This window comes from Peromyscus eremicus, chromosome 11 (genome assembly GCF_949786415.1).
Source record: "Peromyscus eremicus chromosome 11, PerEre_H2_v1, whole genome shotgun sequence".
Lineage (NCBI taxonomy): Eukaryota > Metazoa > Chordata > Mammalia > Rodentia > Cricetidae > Peromyscus > Peromyscus eremicus.
The window spans coordinates 73969023-73991818 of NC_081427.1; the positions used below are offsets into that span (position 1 = coordinate 73969023).

Sequence of the window (22796 nt, forward strand, 5' to 3'; positions counted from 1 at the left end):
TCTGAGTCCTTAACCACCTGTATGAACTTTCAGACAGACAGACAGACACATACACAGACAGACAGACAGACAGACAGACAGACACACACACACACACACACACACACACACAGAGAGAGAGAGAGAGAGGGAGAGAGAGAGAGAGAGAGAGAGAGAGAGAGAGAGAGAGAGAGAGAGAGAGAGAGAGAGAGAACAATTTCCAAGAGCAAAACTGACTGGGTTAGGTTGAAATGAGCATTTTAAATATATGATATGTTCTTCCCTGCTAAGTAATGTTTCCTTAAATACACAACACTCCCATTCTCCTGAAACTTGTTCCATGTTTCTATCTGAGAATAATTTGCTACTATAAGAAAAATACTATTATGTTCACATGAAATCCAGACTGGGAACCATGATGAAACAGAGTATGGTGGAACAAGAGAATCTAGACTTAAATGTAAGTTTAGTATATTTTTATGCTGCCCAAGATAGGGTAATGGGATGAATGCTAATGCACACGGTACACGTTTGAAAATCTAACAATGAAATCCACCATTCTGTACAATGAATATTCATTAATAATTCTAAAAAGAGGGATAGGAAAGAGGCTACACAGTGTCTTAAGAGTAGAACAAAGTGTGCTATGCTCAAGCAAATGGCATTCTACGATGGCATAGTTTGCCAAGATTATACATTTATAAGTATGCTGAGCCTCTTGACACAATTGTCCACAGCCATAGTGTGCATTCCTTAGTACATGTTATCTAAAGCAAGTACTGCCTTCACATCTTATGACTGCCAAGGGTAACTACTTGTAAATTGTAACTTGGCCAAGATAGTCTCTTCCTCAGTTATTTTTTGAAATGCTCCAAATACTCTGCTTCACATCATAATTTTTTCACATACAACTTTAGTGTGATTTCTGCCTGGGATTGTTGTGACCACAGTGTCCTTAAATGGTGGCTTTCTATCACAAGGAAAGCTATCTTCCTCTCCCTCCTACTCACGTATTCAATTGTTGATTTACTATTAAGGTAGACATTTGTTTCATCCTGTGTCATACACTATCACCATCATTACCACTCTTGCTGAACTTGACTCACCTGTAGTCATTACTTGTTTCTCTGAAGTGGATCCTGTGTTTTGACATTCTATTTCTTACTTTTTGTCAATGGAAAATGTCCCAATCTCATCTTATCCTTTTCCTACCCAGGTCTGTAATCAATAATTTCTCAAAAAGTCCTGATCACTTGCATTAGGGAAATTGTATTTAGAAACAAATATTTGGATCCTTGGTGTATCAATTACTTTTTGTTATTACATCTGTCATTGTTTCTAGCCCCACTTAGCAGACAGATTCAGAACACACATATACATGTATTTATCATTTTGTATTTTATGTATCTCAACACACACACATAACAGTTCAAACTGATATTTGTGATATCTCAGGACTTAGTCTAGATTTTCCATTTTCTATACTTACATATCACTTTTCAACAGTGAGAAATACAGGTCTCAGTATCTATAGTATATTTACTTGTTTATTAGCTAGCTCTTAGTGTAGTTAATTAGTACTTGCAAAATTACAATCACGACATGAAGTATAATATTTCTGCATAGTTCTCTTTATCTTGATTTTATGGTATACAGTCTAGGAAGAACTATACTGGAAGAAGAATTCACTTGGAGAAATGCCACTTTCTTTTTTACCTATCCGCTCTCATCCATATTCTTGCCACATGTTCTCACCTACAGTCAGAAAGTTACCAATCTCATTAGTGTATTTTCTTCCTGTATTTTTTTGCACAAATTAGCAGACTGCCTGATTTATTATAGCTCTTTATTTCTTACAAGAAATATTACATTCTAGTGACACCCTTTTGAACTTTGGTTACATGAACCTAACAATTCACATTGTCAAAATTTCCACATTAACTTCTAGACATTTTCCTTAATCTCATTTTTTCCCCACAATTACAGGCTATCCTCTTGTGTGGATGATCTATAGTTTTTTCAACTATTCACCTATTTGGGGGTATTTATGTTGTCTCAATAATTATAAAACTATAAACAACTCTACAATAAGTAGCTATGTGTGTATTGTTTAACAAGATTGGGAACAGATCTGGATTAAAAGTTTGATATTGTTTCTTGGTCTAATTGTATTTTAGATCAAATGGCTCAATTTAATTTGAGATCACTTTGAATAATAAAAATATTCTGTTAAATGATTCTAACTGTATGTTACTTGCCTTTGTTTCTCTATACTGAGTGTAACTTCTGATACAGTCTGATTCAATAAATCTTTCTTTGGCTTCTAGAACATACATTTAATTCTGAAAAGCTTCCCTTGTCTACTTCAAATTTAACATGTTTCTCACTGTCCATTCATTAAGAATGTTATGACATTTATTAGTTTTTGCTTAAAACCAAATCCATGTTTATAGTTTCTAGTTATGAAAATTCATTATTACATTAAATAATTAATCATTCAGAGATAAGAGATAGCAATGATAACCTGCATCCCTAATCTTGCTTCTTTGACCTCCTACATATGGAGATGCAGTGGCAAAAGCAACACATGATCAGGTCTGTCTGTATCTGAGGATGGGCAGGCCTAGATGGAGGAACTGTTCTTCCTCCTGATGGGAGGTGTACATCTCTACTAAGTGTCCTAAAGGTGTAGGGTTCTCAGACCTCCCAAGTCTCTAACTCCTGCAGAGCCGATGTTGAACATTCTCTCAGGCTGCTACTCAGTCCACTGGGACTCTTTCCATGATTCTGCCTCTACTCTGGGTCTAGAAAGCTCTTGTTTGCCCAGATTAAATCATCAAGAGATTGCCCAAGCATTTGGAATCTGAGAACTAAAAAGTGCTGGCTGCCTTGTCCCTTAGGAGTGCCTACAAATTTCTGTACCAAGAAGTAGACATCCAACCAAGGTTCAGACAGCTGCTGATTAAGGGTCTCCAAGTTTTGAGGAGATGTTAGTCTCAGACATTACAATGTCAGCAGATTAAACTGAGTGACTCCAGGTAACAAAGAACCTTTTCTAACAAAAGCCAACTTCTGGCACAGTAAGTATATGTCTAGCCTATGTAAATGTATGCCTTATCTGTGTAAATATATGATCGCCTAAACAAATATGTGTGTCACTTATGTAAATGTAAGCTCACTTACATAAATGTATGTTTCATCTGTGTAAAGTACATCTCACCCCATGCAAATGTATGCCCGCCTCACCCGTGTTAATATATGCATCATGATGTAAATGTATGCCTTACCTATGTAAATGTATACTCACATATATATAAATGTATGCCCACCTATGTATAGGGTGTCTCACCTACATAAATATATGCCTCATTTGTGTAAAAACAACTCTTGCCCACATAAATTCATGCCTACCTATGTAAATATATGCTCAACTACATATGTATGCCTGTTACGTAAATGTATGTCCTTACCCATGTTTATGCATCGTCACCTTTGTAAATGTATGCCCACCTGTGTGCATGTATACCTCACTTATTTGCAGGTACGCTCACCTCCATACATGTATACCTTAATATGTGAATGCATGTCTTCCATGCACTGTGAAATCTATATTGTAAGAGATTTGGTGGGAACCTCACCAACTGGGTCAGAATCGTGGAAGCTGCATCCTCCACATTAGAGGAGTCAAGTCACATAGTAAAGAGTGTCTCTAAATCCAAATAAAGAAAACAAAATCTGTCATAGCACATAGAAGAAGCTTTGAGGTGATACTGTTCTTCATTTTTTACCTCCTCGATCCCGGGCAGCTAAACTTTGACCCCTTCTCAGTGTGACATCCAACTGGTACATTCCGGGATCAGCCAAAGGGACATCTGCATTACTGGTTCCAACTGTATTTATTTTCTGGAAAATAAGAAATATTCAAAACACTAAATTTATTTTCTTTGGTCTAATTTCTCCAATAGGAGACTGAACGCAGTTTAAAACAAATCATGAGTATTATACAATAAAATCAATCATCACAAACAATGCTCTAAAGGTTTAAAATTCATGAAAGTCTTTAAACTCAAAATAAAAGCATGACAGTAACATAAATATCTTATTTTAACTCTGTTTATAGCTAGCAATTTCAGTATGAAAAACATTGCCTATATATAATGATTATATAATTCACTTAAGAAAAATTAACATAGAAATAGTGTGAAGTAAAAAATACAATGAATGATGAATGGAAAATAAAGATGTGCAAAAGAAGTTGACTTACACATAACTGAAAATTAAAATTAAAAAGATTTATTCAGGTGACTGTATTGACTCATTCATTTATGCAAATATCTCCTGCTGATGGATTATACACTTCTATTTCAGACTCAACATAAAATATGATATAATTATATAGAAATAAATTCTCCCAGCATTTTGACAGTATTTGCAAGAAACAAATTCTCAATGGGGCTCAATTCTAATGCTTTTTTCTTTGGAGTCAAAGTGCACATGCTATTTATAGATCCAGATTCACAGGGCTGCCTAATGGAATATTTTAAAGAACAACACTTAATACAAATATACGGTTCATTAGTTTCAGCTAGCTTATATACAACAGGAGAACTTACTTTCTTTCCAGGTTTGAGATTATTTAAGATTCTCATTTCCTTTCCGGTTAAAAGAGGATGTTCTTTAATTTTAAAACTTGCATGGGTAAGGAAGAGCAGTAGTGAGCACCCTGGCTCCCAGCAGCACAATTCACAGCAAAGACAATTATAAAGCAGTGTCAAGAAAACTCTACTAAGATAGAATTCACACACAGCAAAGTCACCCTTTAATTGAATCAGTACTTTATTTGAGGTTTTAAGACCCAGGTAGAAAGCTTCCCTTTTGGAGCAATTATTACTTAAAACAAGAAGCACTGTTACTTTGATTGACACCTGAACTCATCATCTCCCCTCTGGTAACAATGAAAGGAATTCATCTTGTTCCCCATAATACCCATAAACGGTAGCTGCAGTCCCCAGGCCCCCAGGCTGGGAGTTTTGAGCCATCTTTGACTACATTTGCCTCCTACTCATACCCAAATAGCTGCTAAATCTCCCCTGCACTTCTCCATCAGACCCCCACCTGCCTTTGCCTTTAATTCCTGCTAACACTAAGACAAACCAAGTCTTCTCACAGCAGATGAGTGGAAACTAGGATTAGGCCATATCTCTCAACCTTCCATGACAATGATTTTAGCAGTTTGGGATGTTACCTTTTATGTCTTCAGAGCCTTACTCAAATACACATGAATGTACATGTTGAGGGATTTATTTGTCAGATTTTAGTTTCCAGTTTGAACAATGTTAGTATATTTTTCTATTATTCACAATTTATTTAAGAAAAATATCACAGGTACTTTTCTGTATCAACGTCTCTCTCTCTCTCTCTCTCTCTCTCTCTCTCTCTCTCTCTCTCTCTCTTCCTTTGAACCCTCCCTCCATCCGTCTTTCATCCCTCCCTCCAACCCTCTGTTTTTTGCCCTCTTTCATACTCCTTCTGGCTATACTGATGTGTAATTAATAAGGAAAATCCTATTATTTTATGGCATACCATAGAATGATTTGATATTCATGTATACAGCTCTTACTCAATATTATTAGCCTTTTATATATTTTGTTTTATGGTAAGAACACTTAATAAAATTTCAAATACACAATTCAGTATTTCTGTCAAGCTACATAGTCACCTTTTCTGCATATTGGGTCTCTACACTTACTCCTCTAATAACTGAAGGTTTCTATGCTTTGACCAGCTTCTCCCCCTTTCCCTGTACCCTGTATATGGTGATCTTTTTTTGTTGTTGTTGCAGATATTTACTCCTGATGTGTCTTCTGTCTTTGACCTTTGCACATGTTGTATGTGGTCAGTAAACTACTGAGCAGGTAAAGCTGTTTTTTTCCCTCTAACTTCTATATTTTCAATTTCTTAACACATCATGATAATTATTTTCATAGTTAAAAATATTCTTACAGTTTTTATTTTTATGTAGTTCTTCAAACTATTAAATATAAGATTTATATATACTACATGAAATGAAAGCTTTTCTTTTAAATGTATTTTATTAGCTCTTTCAGAACTTTATACAATTATTTTGATCACATTTACCCCCATTCATCTCCTAACTCCCAGATCCACTCCTCACCTCCACACCCTCCCATTTCCATGCCTTTTTAAAAGTCGTACTCACTAAGTACACTTTATGCTGCCCATTTAGCCTTGCATGTGGGGCCATCCATTGGAACGTGGTTGGCAGCCAGAACTTGTAAATTCTCTTTATAACACATTAAGTTGCCATGTACACTTGGATGGATCTGCATGTGAATCCCCCCTAATGTTTATTTCTGTGTTCATACCAATGAATTTGCATACAATACTTTGAGTTCTAGAACTTTAGCACATGTAGCTACCATCAGTTTTGTTTTATAAAGTTTCTTAAATGTCATTGCAGTTTTATTCTTTCTGGTTCAGTTCGGCCAGGCTGGCTGGGGGTGGACAACTTACTGCTTCTGTGATCTACAGCAGTTACTTAGCTTGCCTTTACTCTGGCTTTCTTCTACATTAATAAACAATACTTTGTGAGCTTGTCATATATATATATATAATGTCAAAATAGCATCTGGCATAGAGTAATTACTCAAAAACATTGGTGGTTATTAGTTTTTACATATGAAATGAAAGTCTGATATTCTGATCTAGCCTGCATTGAATTTCTACATCACTATGAGAAAGGTTTATAATTTTAGGTATTACATATTCCCAAGGGAAATATAACTTTCCAGTTCTTTTAGGTCCTGTTTTGAGACCTTTAATAACATGGTATTATTTTCTTCATATAGGTCCTATCTCTATCTAATTTAATTCATGAATGTTCACAGATTTTTTTGTCTCTGTTATAAATGGAATGATTTTTTTCAATTTCCATTTTGATCAGTTTGTTTGTAATCTAACGGGCACATGTTACTTTACATATTGACTTCTATTTCCCTTGCAAGTCATGTTTTTGGTTGTCTGTGTACAAAAATATGATCTACATATAATGTAACGTCTGCTTCCCACTTACTTTGTAATACTTCAGTTGCTTATTTTTTAATCTTGTTGCTTTTCTAAAAGGGTGTTTAGAATAGAACAGAAATTGTGAGCATTTCTGAAATGCATGTGATTTAAATTTTAATTTGTGAGATTGTAATATTATCATGTAATTTCCCCACCCATCCTCCTTCTCCCTCGTGTGATCACTAACACAATGCTCATTAATTTAAGCTTTCTTCTACTCTTCATTTACTTGGGCTTTTAAAATTGACTGATGAATTTTACAAGAGATTTACACCTAATTTTTGGTTGGTAATTTTTCTAATATTGAATCATCACCATATTTGAAGAATAATCTCTACTTGGCCTTGTGAATGCATCTCCTTTAATACACAGTTGTGATTATGTTATAACCATGAGCTGTGTCCCAGCGTATGTGTATGTAGTTGTTAGTCTTAAACAAGCATTCCCAGACCCCACACCATGTCAAGCCAGCCATTTTAAACGTGTCTGTGACTTTTGCCTTTCACAGATTCTGTCTATTTTCCACACTAGACTAGGACTTGTGCATCAAGTACTCAATTGTCATCCTTCCCTCTACAGTACTGCTGCCTTTGTTCTCCTGATTTCTATGTCCGCCTACAAAGAAAGTTCTTAAGACAATTGCTATTTTTTTTTTTTTTTGAGACAGGGTTTCTCTGTGTAGCTTTAGAGCCTTTCCTGGATCTCACTCTGTAGACTAGGCTGGCCTTGAACTCACAGAGATCTGCCTGCCTCTGCTCTCCCACCCCCACATCACCCCCGAGTGCTGGGATTAAAGGCGTGCACCACCACTGCCCGGTTTCAATTGTTACTTTTTAACACCTTTATTTTCCACTACTATACACTATCTCAAATACCAAATTCGTCATTTTAGATTGTGGAATTTTGAAACGAAGATCTGGAGTGTTTAAGGATAAAACTGAGCATGACTTACAATGGAAGCTTTGAGGACAGATGTCTTCAAGGACACATCAGCTGGGTTTGGAAAAACATAGAGCTACAACCAAGTCAGCCAATCAATGGACAGTTTGCTCTTTCTCTTTTCTCTGTGCTATCTAATCGGGCTTGGTGTCCTTTTTCCTCAACGAACCTAAGTATGCCCTTAGAAGTCTTTCTAATAAAGTGCTTCAGTTAGCTTTATAATGGATAAAAATGGAATTTAAAAGGGAACCGTATCCTTCAAGGGTCTATATGAAAAGAAGATTGAAACGGAGGTACTCGGCATTAGAAGAACAAGACCCGTTATCACAAGGGGAAGACAATCCGAGGAAGCTGCACAGAGACGACAGGGTTCAGGGGCTAAAACCATGGGTAGGATTTTGACAAGTTGGAGAAAGTGGCCAGCAACAAAATCAACCTGAGCTCAGGACTGAGTGACTTTCTATCACTGCTGTGACAGAAAGAGAAAAAGTGCTGGAGTGTGGTGATACTGAGGAGGCTCTCAACCCACGGACAAAAAGAAGCCTCCATAGTCTTTCGGAGAGAGAAGTCATACACAGAGACTGCATTTACCAAATACTTAGTTCCTGTTATTTCCTGTTTCATGCTCTTAGCTAAATGCTTGGATCTTAGAGATGAAGAAACCTCCAGTGTTTCCCTTACAGGGAGAAATAGATTGATGAAAGTAGAGACATTCTGTGGGGATAGAAATTATTTAAAATTTTCATAACAGTGCGATTGGAGTCACAAGAGCAGGATCTGGTCAGTGGTCAGAGAAACAAAGATTGATCTGAGAGATACGGAGAAGATGGAGTCAGCTGAATTTTCCAACTGACAAGATATGGAGAGCAGATAAAGGAGTCATGCAGAAGTCTGGGCTGAGATCCTGGGAGGATGGAACAGAAAGGTGAAAAACAGAAATTCGGGCAAAAGAAAGACCTAGGCCACCACATCAGGCTCCCTTGGCATCCCAGGCCTGTGAGAGCAAAACCTCAGGAACTCAAGTGGCTCTGGAGAGGCATTGCCCCACAGGCCCACACAACTGCTTCAAGACTAGCAGCATGACTGTGGAAGGATGTGACTTGTGTTTTATTGTAAACTATCTTTTAAAAATTGTTTTTGCTTTTGTACCAGGGCTCAGCCAGGTAAATGTAACACTCAGCTCTCATCAAAGAAACTTGTCTTTGCCACAGAAGAAAACTATTAGAGAAAACCACAAGTCAAAGTACAGAGAACAATTGACTGTGGCCATCCAGCTCCAGTGTGTACATCTACAACGTAACTTCGGCATTTAAGGCCCAGAGAACACTATGGAAGAGGGTGTGGAAAGCGTGTGAGAGTGAGAGGAACCGGAAAGCTCCATTGGACACTGTGCGTGTCCTAGAAACGGGAGGGCAGCTTCGCGTCTGGTACCTGAAGATTATAACTGGCTCAGCAAGACCTGAAGAAGTACAGTGCTAACAGACACGCTAACATGGAGGAGCAATGTCACCCCACCCCCAAAGGACTGCAGGCAGCTGAGGACACTGAGACAGCGGAAACAGCTCTCCCCGGGGTGGGGCCTTTAACTGGTCATCCAATACCGAACGGCCAGCCCTAAAATCATATACATAAAAACACTAAACAGACTGAGCAAGTTGTATATTTATATATTTAGGCCTGATGAGTGTGTGTGTGTGTGTGTGTGTGTGTGTGTGTGTGTGTGACAACAACTAAGGAGGACGAGATTTTGAGAGGAAGCAGGGGAAAGGGGGATGGGAAGGCCCAGAGGGAAGAGAGGGTACATGCTAAATGATTTAATTTTAATTAAATATTTTTGTTAAAACATTTTGTAAGCTTACAAATATAAAGGTGTATTAAGAAAGACATGCCCAAAGTATCAGGCAAACATGTAACTCTGAAAAAAACATGCTGGTTTTTTAAATGCCTTGACTGACACACGCAATCAATTGTTTGTTGCAGTGGCCTGCTTTGGAGACCAGGAAAATGGCTCTTTCGTAGCAGTTACGGCAATTACAAGGAGCTAGTGACCTGCTCGTCTATTTTTGACTCCATCTTCCTGTTACCTCGCAGGCTTCCTGAAGGCTGAGGCATGCTTGTTTTCCACAGTACATTCCTAACATCGGAGTGACCAGCTGAGGAGGGGTGACCAGCACCTACTCCCAAACTAATGACCTAAGCCCATAGGAAATTTTTTATATTTAATACCCATATCCCCACCCCTTGATTCTATAATTGGTAACAGTGCATTTCCATAAGAGCAAAACTTACTCATGAGAGAAGTAAGGTCCCTAGTAAAGATCCCACTTCCCACCGCTGTAACATTGGCAACAAAACTTCAGCGTAAGTTTAGGTGAGAGAAAAGCACACCCACACCGAAGCCACGGTCCTACTTCACTGATTTGTCTATAACGAAAAGGTTGGCTGATCCTTCTGCTAGCACACTCTCTTCCTTCGTGACTCTCAAAACTAGATTTCTGGGTTCCCAGTTACTACACATACCAGCTCTCCTCACATCACAGCTCACTGCAGCTCAGAGTAAAGCCTCAACTCTGGGCTTAAATGTGGAATTTTTGAATTTCCATTAGCCTAAGTTAAAAAAAAAAAAAAAGAAGCATGTAAACACCCAATCCTAACTCATAGCAACACTTGCTTTTGTTTTAAAAAGTACAAAATCCAGTGTTCCTGGAATGCCTTTTCTGGGACTCCCACAATGCTGATGACTCACGCATGGTCTGACTGCTAATTGACTGTTCCCTGTAACATCGCTTCATTTTCACTGGGAACCTTTCCACCTACACATCCAGTTCATACAAACCTGAGTCAGAGCAAAGACAGTTCAGTTCTCTTCTCCATCCTTACATGCCTGGCCACTCTCCTTCACAGCCACACCCCGGTTACCAGGCTTGGCTGTACAAACTGTGATCGACAGGCACTGTCATCAGAGCATGTCACCTTAGCTGCACAGGTTTCCCTTTCTGGATCTTCACTTGCTAGTCCTGAAGGACACACTGCACAACTCAGAGGAGATACTTCTGAGGGTGAGATAAAGTATGCTGAAGTGCCTTGTAACGGAAAAATAATTACACCAGGGTTGACTTGACTTTCTTCCTATTTTTTAGTTTTTATGTTTTCCACAGATATATAACCCATATGGATATAAGAATATAAAGAGTAGAAGTATATAGCATTTAAGGTTATAATACCTTTCTTTACTGCTTCTTCACTTAGATAATTTTGTTAAAGATAATGCGGAATAAGGAACGGAGAGATGATTCAGGGGTTAGATGATTACTGCTCTTTCCGAGGGCTTGGGGTTAGCTTCTTAACACCACATCAAGTGGATCACAATCACCTGAAACATAATCGCCTGAAACCAGGGAATCCCATGCCCTCTGTTGCTCTTCTGGTACCTACATGTGCACGGTACACATAAACTCATACAGGAACAAACACATAAATAAAAAGTAAAAATAAATCATTTTTTAAATTGAAATAAAAATAATTGTGTAATATAATTGCACAAACTTGCTTTGATTCAACAATGACTTTACATGGGACAAATAGAAGTGATAATAAAAGAGATGTAGTTCATCTCTGAACAGTCTCACAGCCACGGTGCACAGTGGTTGGGGTAGGCTTTCTCATGCTCAGCTGGGCAAATAGCATGTTATTCCCCAGGGGGCAAACCTAAGTACAAACATGGACTTGTCCACGGAGCCTGGCACAGGGACCCCTAGTGAGCAGTGATTTTATTCACTTTCTTTGCAAATTCTTATCGGAGAAGCTATTTAAAAGTTTCCAAGCAACAAAATACACTGGATGGTACTGAATTATATTCCACAGTAAAAACTACTTATCCAAGATTCTACACTAGTAGATATTAACTGACTGAATAAATACATAAAATAGGGAGAAGAGACAAATCTACAGAGCAGACGAATCCAGAATAATACTTGAGCTACTCCTTGAGGAAATAAGGCACAGTCCCCATTCCTACAGAGTGTACTTTACTTAGCTACCTCCTTCAAGGAGTGCAGTATAGACAGGAAGGCAGGAGCTGCAGGAAAGCAGAGCCCTGTACTACACAAGGGCTGGAGGTCACAACAACAGGGACAGTTCACGGAGAGAGCACACGCTGTTGGTAAGATGTGATGACAGGGGCCCCTCACCTCTGTGGCCTTCCTCCCCAAACATAGCCCCACTTGACCACCTGGGAAAACATCGGCCAAGCCCAGATTGAAGGGTACTCTAAGAAATACCTCACCAGTGCTCCCCGAAACTGTGAACATCATCAAACACAAGGAAACACTGAAAAGATAAACAAAGAAGGTCTGGAAAGGATCTATGAGGATCCTGAGGACACATAAAACTGAATGAAATGTGGTATCTCAGATGAAACCTTGGAGAAGAAAATGGACCATTAATGATAATCAAGAAAATCCAAACAAGTGAGAACTTTGCGTATGTGGTATGTGGTGTGTGTGTGTGTGTGTGTGTGTGTGTGTGTGTGTGTGTGTACGCATATGTGCACACGTGATTTGAGTTACATGCTTGCAATGCTTGTGGAGGGCAGAGGTCAGTGTTGGACGTCTTCTTTAATTGCTCCCTATTTCCTGAAGTTCATTGATGTGCTCAGGTTGGGGGCTGATGCGCTCCAGTGATCTGTTTGTCTCTATCCTGAGTGTGCGGTGTCACAGACACACGCTTCCTGAGTGTGCGGGTGTCACAGACACACTCCTCCTGAGCGTGCTGGTGTCACAGACACACTCCTCCTGAGCGTGCTGGTGTCACAGACACACTCCTCCTGAGCGTGCTGGTGTCACAGACACACTCCTCCTGAGCGTGCGGGTGTCACAGACACATGCCTCCTGAGTGTGCGGGTGTCACAGACACACTCCTCCTGAGCGTGCTGGTGTCACAGACACACTCCTCGGGAGTGTGCGGGTGTCACAGACACACTCCTCCTGAGCATGCGGGTGTCACAGACACACTCCTCCTGAGCGTGCTGGTGTCACAGACACACTCCTCGGGAGTGTGCGGGTGTCACAGACACACTCCTCCTGAGCATGCGGGTGTCACAGACACACTCCTCCTGAGCGTGCGGGTGTCACAGACACACTCCTCCTGAGCGTGCTGGTGTCACAGACACACTCCTCGGGAGTGTGCGGGTGTCACAGACACACTCCTCCTGAGCATGCGGGTGTCACAGACACACTCCTCCTGAGCGTGCTGGTGTCACAGACACACTCCTCCTGAGCATGCGGGTGTCACAGACACACTCCTCCTGAGCGTGCTGGTGTCACAGACACACTCCTCCTGAGCGTGCGGGTGTCACACACTCCTCCTGAGCGTGCTGGTGTCACAGACACTCCTCCTGAGCATGCTGGTGTCACAGACACACGCCTCCTGAGCGTGCTGGTGTCACAGACACACTCCTCCTGAGCGTGCGGGTGTCACAGACACACTCCTCCTGAGCGTGCTGGTGTCACAGACACACTCCTCCTGAGCGTGCTGGTGTCATAGACACACGCCTCCTGAGCATGCACATGTCACAGACACACTCCTCCTGAGCGTGCTGGTGTCACAGACACACTCCTCCTGAGCGTGCTGGTGTTACAGACAGAGGCCTCAGCCTCAGATTTTTACATGAGTGCTGGGGATGTAAACCTAGGTCTTCATGCTTGTGTGGCAGGCACATCACCGAAGGAGCCATGTCCTTGTCCTCTGCACACTTTTCAACATAAAACAGTGAAAATGGCATTAATATAAGGTACTGACAATAGGGAGAACTGAGCAGGGGTATTTGGAAATTCTGTGTTTGACCTTAAAACTTTCCTGTAAGTTTAAGACTGTTTTAAAATTTCTAAGAAAGTACACACATTTGTAAAAACGTTTGTGGGGAGCTACCTCCACTGTGTCAAGAAGCACACTCAGTTACAGCTCAGGCTTCTACAGGTGCTTTCATCATGGGTTAGCCTACCATCTCTCATCCACCTCCTTCCTTTCCCTAGTCGATTGGAAAAGCAAACAGACAAACAACAAAAACACTCGAGTCGTTATGAAAGACGTACATTTATAGAGTAATTGTATCTAATCAAAACAACAGTAGTTAGTACAGCCAGTTTCTATCTCGTGACTCTGAGGGGGACACCAGCACCCACACATTAGGACAGTGGTCAAAGATGCAGCTGTACCTCCCCTTTATCTTTCAAATTAGCCCTGTTAATTCAAAGTCCTGACCGTTCAGAGCCTCAGATCTTTACCTGAAAGTGAAGCCTGACCTATGTGTCTCCTGAATTCTCTTCTTGTTTTCAAAATAAAAGAGAACAGGTTGTAACTGTTTTCCTCAGACCTATAACTTGGTAACCATATTCCCATCTTCTAAAACAGGGATAGAAATAGCACCTAATGCATAAATGCTTTGCAAAGATTAAATAAGATATATGTGAAACATTTGTTATTCTATGGTAAGATAAAATATTTAGATCCTGTCTTTATCCTTTCAAAATAATAGTCTGATCCATCTGATTGGGAAAAGGTGATGTCAAAGTTGAATTAACTTCTATGTGTGGTTTTCTGTTTTGTTTTATTTTTTACTTTAAGACACATGTAGAAAGGAAGTGCTTTGTGGGTGAAAGGGTGTGCAGATGTTCCAGTGCTTTGTGGGTGAAAGGGTGTGCAGATGTTCCAGTGCCTTGTGGGTGAAAGGGCATGAAGACGTTCCAGTGCTTTGTGGGTGAAAGGACATGCAGATGTTCCAGTGCTTTGTGATGAAGGGGTGTGCAGATGTTCCAGTGCTTTGTGATGAAGGGGTGTGCAGATGTTTCAGTGCCTTGTGGGTGAAAGGGTGTGCAGATGTTTCAGTGCTTTGTGGGTGAAAGGGTGTGCAGATGTTCCAGTGCTTTGTGGGTGAAAAGGTGTGCAGATGTTCCAGTGCTTTGTGGGTGAAAGGGTGTGCAGATGTTTCAGTGCTTTGTGGGTGAAAGGGTGTGCAGATGTTCCAGTGCCTTGTGGGTGAAAGGGCATGCAGTTGTTCCAGTGCTTTGTGGGTGAAAGGGCATGCAGATGTTCCAGTGATTTGTGATAAAAGGATGTGCAGATGTTCCAGTGCCTTGTGGGTGAAAGGGTGTGCAGATGGCAGATATAGAAGTCATTTTTCACATGAAGGGCCCCATGGTTGGCCTCTCTGTTCCCCTGGTGAACCAACTAGATGTTAATACTGCTCTGCTACAAGGCAACAGCTCCTAACTCAAACTCATCGGAAAGAGACTTCTGCAAAGTGCACTTTGAAGAAGAGGTACTTTTTGCTTATGAACGAATTTTAAGCTAATGTGAAATTCTGGCAGAGAACGTTTTAATAAATAAATGCCTTAAGAGTAAAAAAAAAAAAAAAAAAAAAAAAAAAAAAGAAGTCATTTTTCAGCAACAAATGCCAAAACTCCAGTTTCAGAACTCTGGAAAACTCTCCATTCATGAATCAAATGCTCTCATCAAGGGTAATCTGTGTAAGAAAAGTGTTAATTCTCAATTATTCTTACTTACTGTGCCCCAGAGAATTTTGACTGAAAGATGAATTATTTTAAAAAGATGAAAAATTAAGAATGTATTTCATTACCTTTTGAAATATGCTTGTTTATGAGATTTCAAATTCTAAAATGTTCCTCCCATAGGAGGTGGAGTGTTAATTGTATTTATTTGACAAACTAAGTTATCAGTACATAAATAAAATCTACACGGTTAATAAATATGCAAGAAAATAACAAACAAAGAGTAAACACTCCAACTCTAAGCTGGCCAAACTATCACGTGACAAGAGGATGATAAGACTGTCACTTCTGTTTGTTTTCACAACTTCCTCATAACACAATGGTAAACTGAGCCTTGAAGATGCTGCTAAAGGGCTCCATGCCACTCACCACAGAAACGTACAGTTTAACTCGCTCCATCAAGGGTTCCCCTATGGGATTGTTTTGCTTTAAACAGCAATTTAAAAGGAGGTTTAGGGTCAGTGTATTCACAAGCTAACCCAGAAACCTACTGCCTGGGAAATGGAGAGTTCTTGCACTATGATTGTGCAAGCAAAGTGACCTTCATGTACTCTACTGCTCCACCACCAGGATCCCTAGTCTTGATAACTGAGGTGGTTGTGGGGAAGCTGACTTCTCATTAGCTCTGAAGATAGAGCATGTCACAAAGACAAATCCCACTTAACCCCTTAACCACAGTGACAGTTTCAGGGCTGCATAAGAGGCCTTAGTTATTCTAATCAGGGTGTCTTCTGAGACTAGGGAGAAAAAGCTTAATCATCCCTGTTTGGTGACAATACGAAAGCATGCAGCTGGCTGTGGTGGAATTGGCAGCACACTGGACTCAAGAGACAGACAATCATGAGATGAAGGTCATAGTGAGATAACAGCAAAGTTGGGTAAAGCAACAGTAGCTTGATCAAACCACTGAGCACCTTGTGTTTTTCTAGTTGATTGAGTCAGTAAATTTTGCTCTAAGTCGTTAAGCTGTAGCTTTTGTTATTGGCAACCCGAAACATCACAATGATGGAATGTAAACAATATCTGGTTTCTTTTGCATATAAAGTCCAAGATGGGGCTGGGGAGACGGCTCAGCCTGTGGGAACCCTTGCTGCCACACAGACATGAAAACCTAATTCAAATGCTCAGCTTCTGCATGAAAGTCAGGCATGGTTGTGGTACTCATACCTGTAACCAGCGCTGGTGGTGCACACGCCTGTAACCAGCGCTGGTAGTGCACATGTTTGTAACCAGTGCTGGTGGTGCACACGCCTGTAATCAGTGCTGCTGGTGCACACACCTGTAACCAGTGCTGGTGGTGCACACACCTGTAACCAGTGCTGGTGGTGCACACACCTGTAACCAGTGCTGGTGGTGCACACACCTGTAACCAGTGCTGCTGGTGCACACGCCTGTAACCAGTGCTGCTGGTGCACACGCCTGTAACCAGTGCTGGTGGTGCACACGCCTGTAACCAGTGCTGGTGGTGCACACGCCTGTAACCAGTGCTGGTGGTGCACACGCCTGTAACCAGCGCTGGTGGTGCACACGTCTGTAACCAGCGCTGGTGGTGCACACACCTGTAACCAGCGCTGGTGGTGCACACGCCTGTAACCAGTGCTGGTGGTGCACACGCCTGTAATCAGTGCTGGTGGTGCACACGCCTGTAACCAGTGCTGGTGGTGCACACGCCTGTAACCAGTGCTGACTGGGCTGAGACAGGAGGATCACTGGTGCTGTGGAATGTCCTTTTCTATGCTGTGAATATGTGTTGCTCTGATTGGTTAATAAATAAAATGCTGATTGGCCAGTAGCCAGGCAGGAAGTATAGGCAGGATAAGAAGACAAGGAGGATTCTGGGAAGAGGAAGGGCTGAGTCAGGAGTTACCAGCCAAACACTGAGGAAGCAAGATGTCAAGGCAGAACTGAGAAAAGGTACCAAGCCACGTGGCTAAATATAAATAAGAATTATGGGTTAAATTAAGTGTTAAATTAAACAGATGCCTTTGGGTAGTTCCGGTAAACTGGTCTTCTGTAGGAGTCATGTGCAAAGACATCCAGTTTAACATTTCTGATGTTTATTTACTTTTCAAGAATTTTTGAACTATCTCAATATACTGCCCTCCTTAGCATTGAGCAAAATTGCCTTCCTCTCCTGCTGAATCTTCTCTGCATGGACCCATCCCAGATCCTCTCCTGGTTACCCCCTAAGCAGTATTTTCACTAAGGGTTCTGTCTTCACAGGGCAAGGCTTCCTTGTTCTTGAGACCCACATCTCCCTCCTGACTTACACTCAGATTCTAACCCTTGACTTCATCATCCCTCTTGGCTTTTATCTTTCTCATTCTTGTAGATAAGAAGAAGAGAGAAACTGAGCATGAAAACGCTACAAATTTTAGGCAAGGAATTGTAAACTACACCTTCAATATTGTTGACCTATCACATGAAATTTAAGTTGGGTGGCCTTTTCTTTTAAATGAGCCATTTCTTGAGTTTACATGATTATTATGAGACTATTAGCCATTAACACATTTCTTGAGAACTGCATATGCACATTGTTGACTCATTTTTACTTTAACTGGTTAGCACTTGCTTTGTGAATTAGTAAGGGCTATTCTTTTTTTTTTTAAACTGTCAATTTTGAAATCTTTGTAAAAAATTAACATGATGAATAATAGATAAATTGTACATATAAAATATTAATTATTTTTGACCTATTGATTTTATAAAGCTGATATTGACCAGCATTTTTTTTTATTTTTTTATTTTTATTTTGCAATACAATTCAGTTCTACATATCAGCCACGGATTCCTTTGTTCTCCCTCCTCCCGTCCCCCCTCACCTTCCCCCCAGCCCACCCCCCATTCCCACCTCCTCCAGGGCAAAGCCTCCCCCGCGGACTGAGATCAACCTGGTAGACTCAGTCCAGGTAGGTCCAGTCCCCTCCTCCCAGGCTGAGCCAAGCGATCCTGCATAGGCCCCAGGTTTCAAACAGCCAACTCATGCAATGAGCACAGGACCCGGTCCCACTGCTTGGATGCCTCCCAAAAAGTGCTCGCCTTATATTTAAGGCAACTTTTATAGCGCGATTCGCCCATCAGTTTGCGTCGAGAGTAAGGGCTATTTTAAAGGATGTGGCTTATGTGGCTGGAACCAGATATCAGGAAGACCACCACCAGAATGATTCTGATGTTTTCACTGCAAATCATGTCACAGTCACACACAGAATATCTCTCTTCTGCAGGAGTTCACTAGATTTTTCTAATATGCCACAGCAGTCTACTCTTCTCAAGAAGAATGTGGTGGAGTGTGATTTCCTCATTCTTTGCACATGGATGAGAGATTTATCTTGCACAGGAAGGCAGTGCCAATCAAAGTATTTTGTTCCTGTTGGTCAGGTGCTGTGGAATGTCGTTCTCTTTGTGTTCCTCTGATTGGTTGATAAATAAAATGTGATTGGCCAGTAGCCAGGCAGGAAGTATAGGCAGGATAAGAAGACAAGGAGAATTCTGGGAAGAGGAAGGGCTGAGTCAGGAGTCACCGGCCAGACACAGAGGAAGCAAGATGTCAAGGCAGAACTGAGAAAAGGTACCAAGCCATGTGGCTAAACATAAATAAAAATTATGGGTTAAATGAAGTGTAAGAGCTAGTCAGTAATAAGCCTGAGCTAATGGCCAAGCAGTTATAATTAATATAAGCTTCTAAGTAATTAATTTATAAGCAGGCCACAGGACTGCAGGGGCTTGGTGGGACCCGAGAACTTTCTGGCTACAGTAAGGGGCCAACATCGTCAAGATTCAAGGATAAGCTGCATTTTATTTTACTCAAAAATAAAGTCACAGTGAGAGAAAATGATACTCTGTGAGGGAAGGGATGAGGGAACAGAGGGATGAAGTTCCTGCCATCTGTAGAATGCAGCTCATGTTCTGCTCTACGTGGCTTCTGGAACAAAGCACAACTATGTCCACCCCTCCTGCAGGCAGCAGAGGAAGAGCAGGTCTGTTGAGGGGGCACAAAGGGCTCAGTATTGGCCCATGTGGAGGACGAAGAGCACGATCTCACTGATCCTCAAACTGTGCCATGTCTCAGTATATAAATCCCCTCAGCTTTGGGGGACACCCATTCCCTGTGTCTAGAGGTGGCCTCACTTCCTTGCCATATGACCAGCTGCCTTTGGACCTCTCCACTCAGATGGATCATGGGCAAATCAAATGTCCAGATGGCCAGATCTGATGTCTCAGTGTTTGTTCCCAAAGTGTTTTTACTACTCAGAGCTTCTCGTTTAACTCAAGAAAAGCACACACCACCCAGAGCAACACAGCATCAGGGTTTTCTCTTCCTTTCCCAACAACTTATCATGAGACCCAACAACAAATCCATTAAGACTCGCCCAAGGCAGGAATTAACTCCATCCTTTTTATGAGCCTGTCGCCAGTCCCTGCGCCCTGGCCCTGATCTTCTCTAAGCTGCACAGTGACGGTGGTCTTCTTCCTCCTTCCACTCCGTCTACTATATAATGCATCCTCTCAGTGTATAAAGCAACGGTGCCCCACAGGCGCTTTCACAGCTGATACTTTCCTTCTTTTCCAGGCCACTTTGATGGATGACTAGGTCTGTTCCATTCTTCAGCTGTCATCTTATGCTGCTTCTCAGGGAGACCTTCCCTGATCACCTTTCAAAACTTATCACCAGCTAGTATCTGATACAGCGATCTACTGTTTTCTGTATGTAACTCACCAGGATTTGGAAATACCCTCCTTATGACTCGGCCTTGCTCTTACATTTATGTGGGGCATCTTTGTAACCCTTGCTGTCGTGAAGTGCCCGGTAACTGACAAACACTTGCTGACTGGCCGAGTGAACAACACTGGGCTCTGACTCAGTGGACATTATCACAGAGTTGGCCCGTAAGGAGAGGCGATCGTAACTCAAGAACTAAGAACCAAAGTCTCAGCATTTGGTAGAGTGACTCAGGACATCAGGAGCCTGAGTTTGAGTCAGGTGCCTGCAGCAACATCGATAGAAAAGGTCTGGGGAAAAAAGTCCCATGAACTCCAAGTAGAGTCAAATGCAAGGGCAGGCCTTAGCACTGGGTATGGGATTTATGCTTAATATTCAAACATATATGTAATTCCCAAAATATGATTACATGGGAATTTTTTACAAATAAAGTTCTCAAAACAAGTTGATGTTAGAGTATTCAGGATGTATTTCAGGAAAAGTATGATGTTATGCCCTAGGATATGACTTGAGCCAGAATGTCTAATTTTCAATCCTGTGTCTGACATGGGACCCTGAGAAAGTGACTCAAATTCTTTTTGTCTAATTCTTTCTTTTATTTTTTTGAGATTATAATATAATTATATAACTTCCCCCTTCCCTTTTCTCCACCCCAATCTTCCCCAATACTCCTCTTTTCTATCTTTTAAGTTCATGGCCTTTTGCTCATTAATTGTTGTTACATGCATATATATGTATTTATATGTGTATATGTATGTATGTGTGTATACATACATATCTGTATGTGCGTGTGGATAGTTACAACAGCTAATTTCACAGTTTGGCTAGTTCTCTGCATCTGCAGAGACAGGCCTTTTAGGAATAAGTGTTTCTGTTATATTAACTCATGGTTGTTGCTTCATTATGCTAGTCTTCATTTTTGTCAGATCTTGAAAGAATGGCAGACTATCCAAGGACTAAAGGGTGAATGGATAAGAGCAGCAGCATAAATGCCAACAGTGAAGTTCTACGTTTCATCATAGGCACTTTAAAGGAGAATTAGGAGTTCTCAGAGCCATTTCTGAAGGGAAACTTTCCTCTTTACTCTGACAGTCCTTTTCTGTTCCTCAGATCCTTGCAGATAGTTTCACTAAATGCTATGCTATGTCAATACTTACTACTAGTACTGTCTCATTCATTTTAACACATGACTATTTAGCTACTAGACTGGATACCTAGAGACCAGGGCTGTGACTGATGCCTCTTTGCTTATATGCTGCTGAGGTTCACCAAATCAGTTTGGAGTTCTGGAAGTCCAGATTCTTGTTGAATACTTAGGCTCAAATGTAGTATGTCAAAAGGCTTTTCTACTGAAAGATAGTATTTTTGATGGCAATTATTTTTATCTATTGTTCACTCTTGTATGTATCTAGAAAAGTGCATGCTGGGTGTTCTAGAAAATGAGTGAATAAAGACTATATCCATAACCACAGATGTTCATGGTCCCTGATCCTAAAAGCCTGGGAGTAAATTAAAGAATACAGTTCTATAGATGATACCTCTGAGGACTGCTTTCTTTCCCCATGAATATTAACCTCCATCTCCCTGTGCACACCATAACAAACACACATACCTGCTGAAATGTGCCTATGCAGCTTCTGAGCATTCAGAGGCAGAAAGTGCTTGGGCCTTGTTATGCTTTAAGTTTCACAGTATTGACTGTTTTCAGTTCTCAAGCCTGAAGGACAGATCAATGCTAGCCTCCAACGAAGCCTCAGGATGATGTCTTGCAGTTGTAGAGGAGGCACAGGAGGCATAACCTACTCCTCTCAGAGTATTCAAGAATCACCTACTGAGAGTAGAGATTAATTCATGCATCATGGTCCTTTTGATGGTGACCTCTTCAATGTTGTTATGTCCAAATGAATTGTATGAAGTAAGCAAACCATTAAACATCAACATTGATATGCATCAGCCACACAGGTATTTACATTCTGTGGGAAATATATCTAAAGTGGCTACAAAACGATCCTTGGTCTTGTCCCATGGTGACTTCTGTGACATATGTTCTTCAGAGGGCCTCACATCGCCCTGGTGAAGGGGTCCATGGGGCTCTACTCAGGCACATAGCACAGATTCCCACTCTTTCTTGGTTGGATATTTCTCCTTGGCGTGATCCGTTTGTGCTGTGAATGTTAAGTCACTTCCTTAAGCTCTTGCAGCAGATGGTGTGACCTAACTATGTGACAACTATTAGAATATTATATGACCACATTAATAAGGATGAGGACCGTCAATAATATTGCCTTTTGAATAAAATGTAGGAATTTTTATAACTCAATAATCTAATACAAGTTTTTTTAAAGCATAAAGTAATTAAAATGGTACTACCATTATACCCTACTGTCCTTCTATGAATAACATCAGTAGATTAGGTAGATTAGTCCTGTGAGGTTTAAAATGGTGATTTTTTAAGTAGTCTTAAATATATTCAAGGTTTTCATAGTGTTATTTATCAGGTAAAT

At 40.8% G+C, this 22796-nt stretch overlaps 1 protein-coding gene across 1 annotated transcript in view; it reads right to left on the minus strand.

Annotated features, from left to right (window-relative positions):
• The window catches only part of Mctp1 (multiple C2 and transmembrane domain containing 1), a 375829-nt gene that overhangs the window by 322052 nt on the left and 30981 nt on the right, over positions 1–22796 (minus strand). The window contains exon 2 of the mRNA XM_059276583.1: positions 3768–3882. Within this exon, the coding sequence (XP_059132566.1) occupies positions 3768–3882 (115 nt within the window). The remainder of the gene's footprint in view (positions 1–3767; positions 3883–22796) is intronic.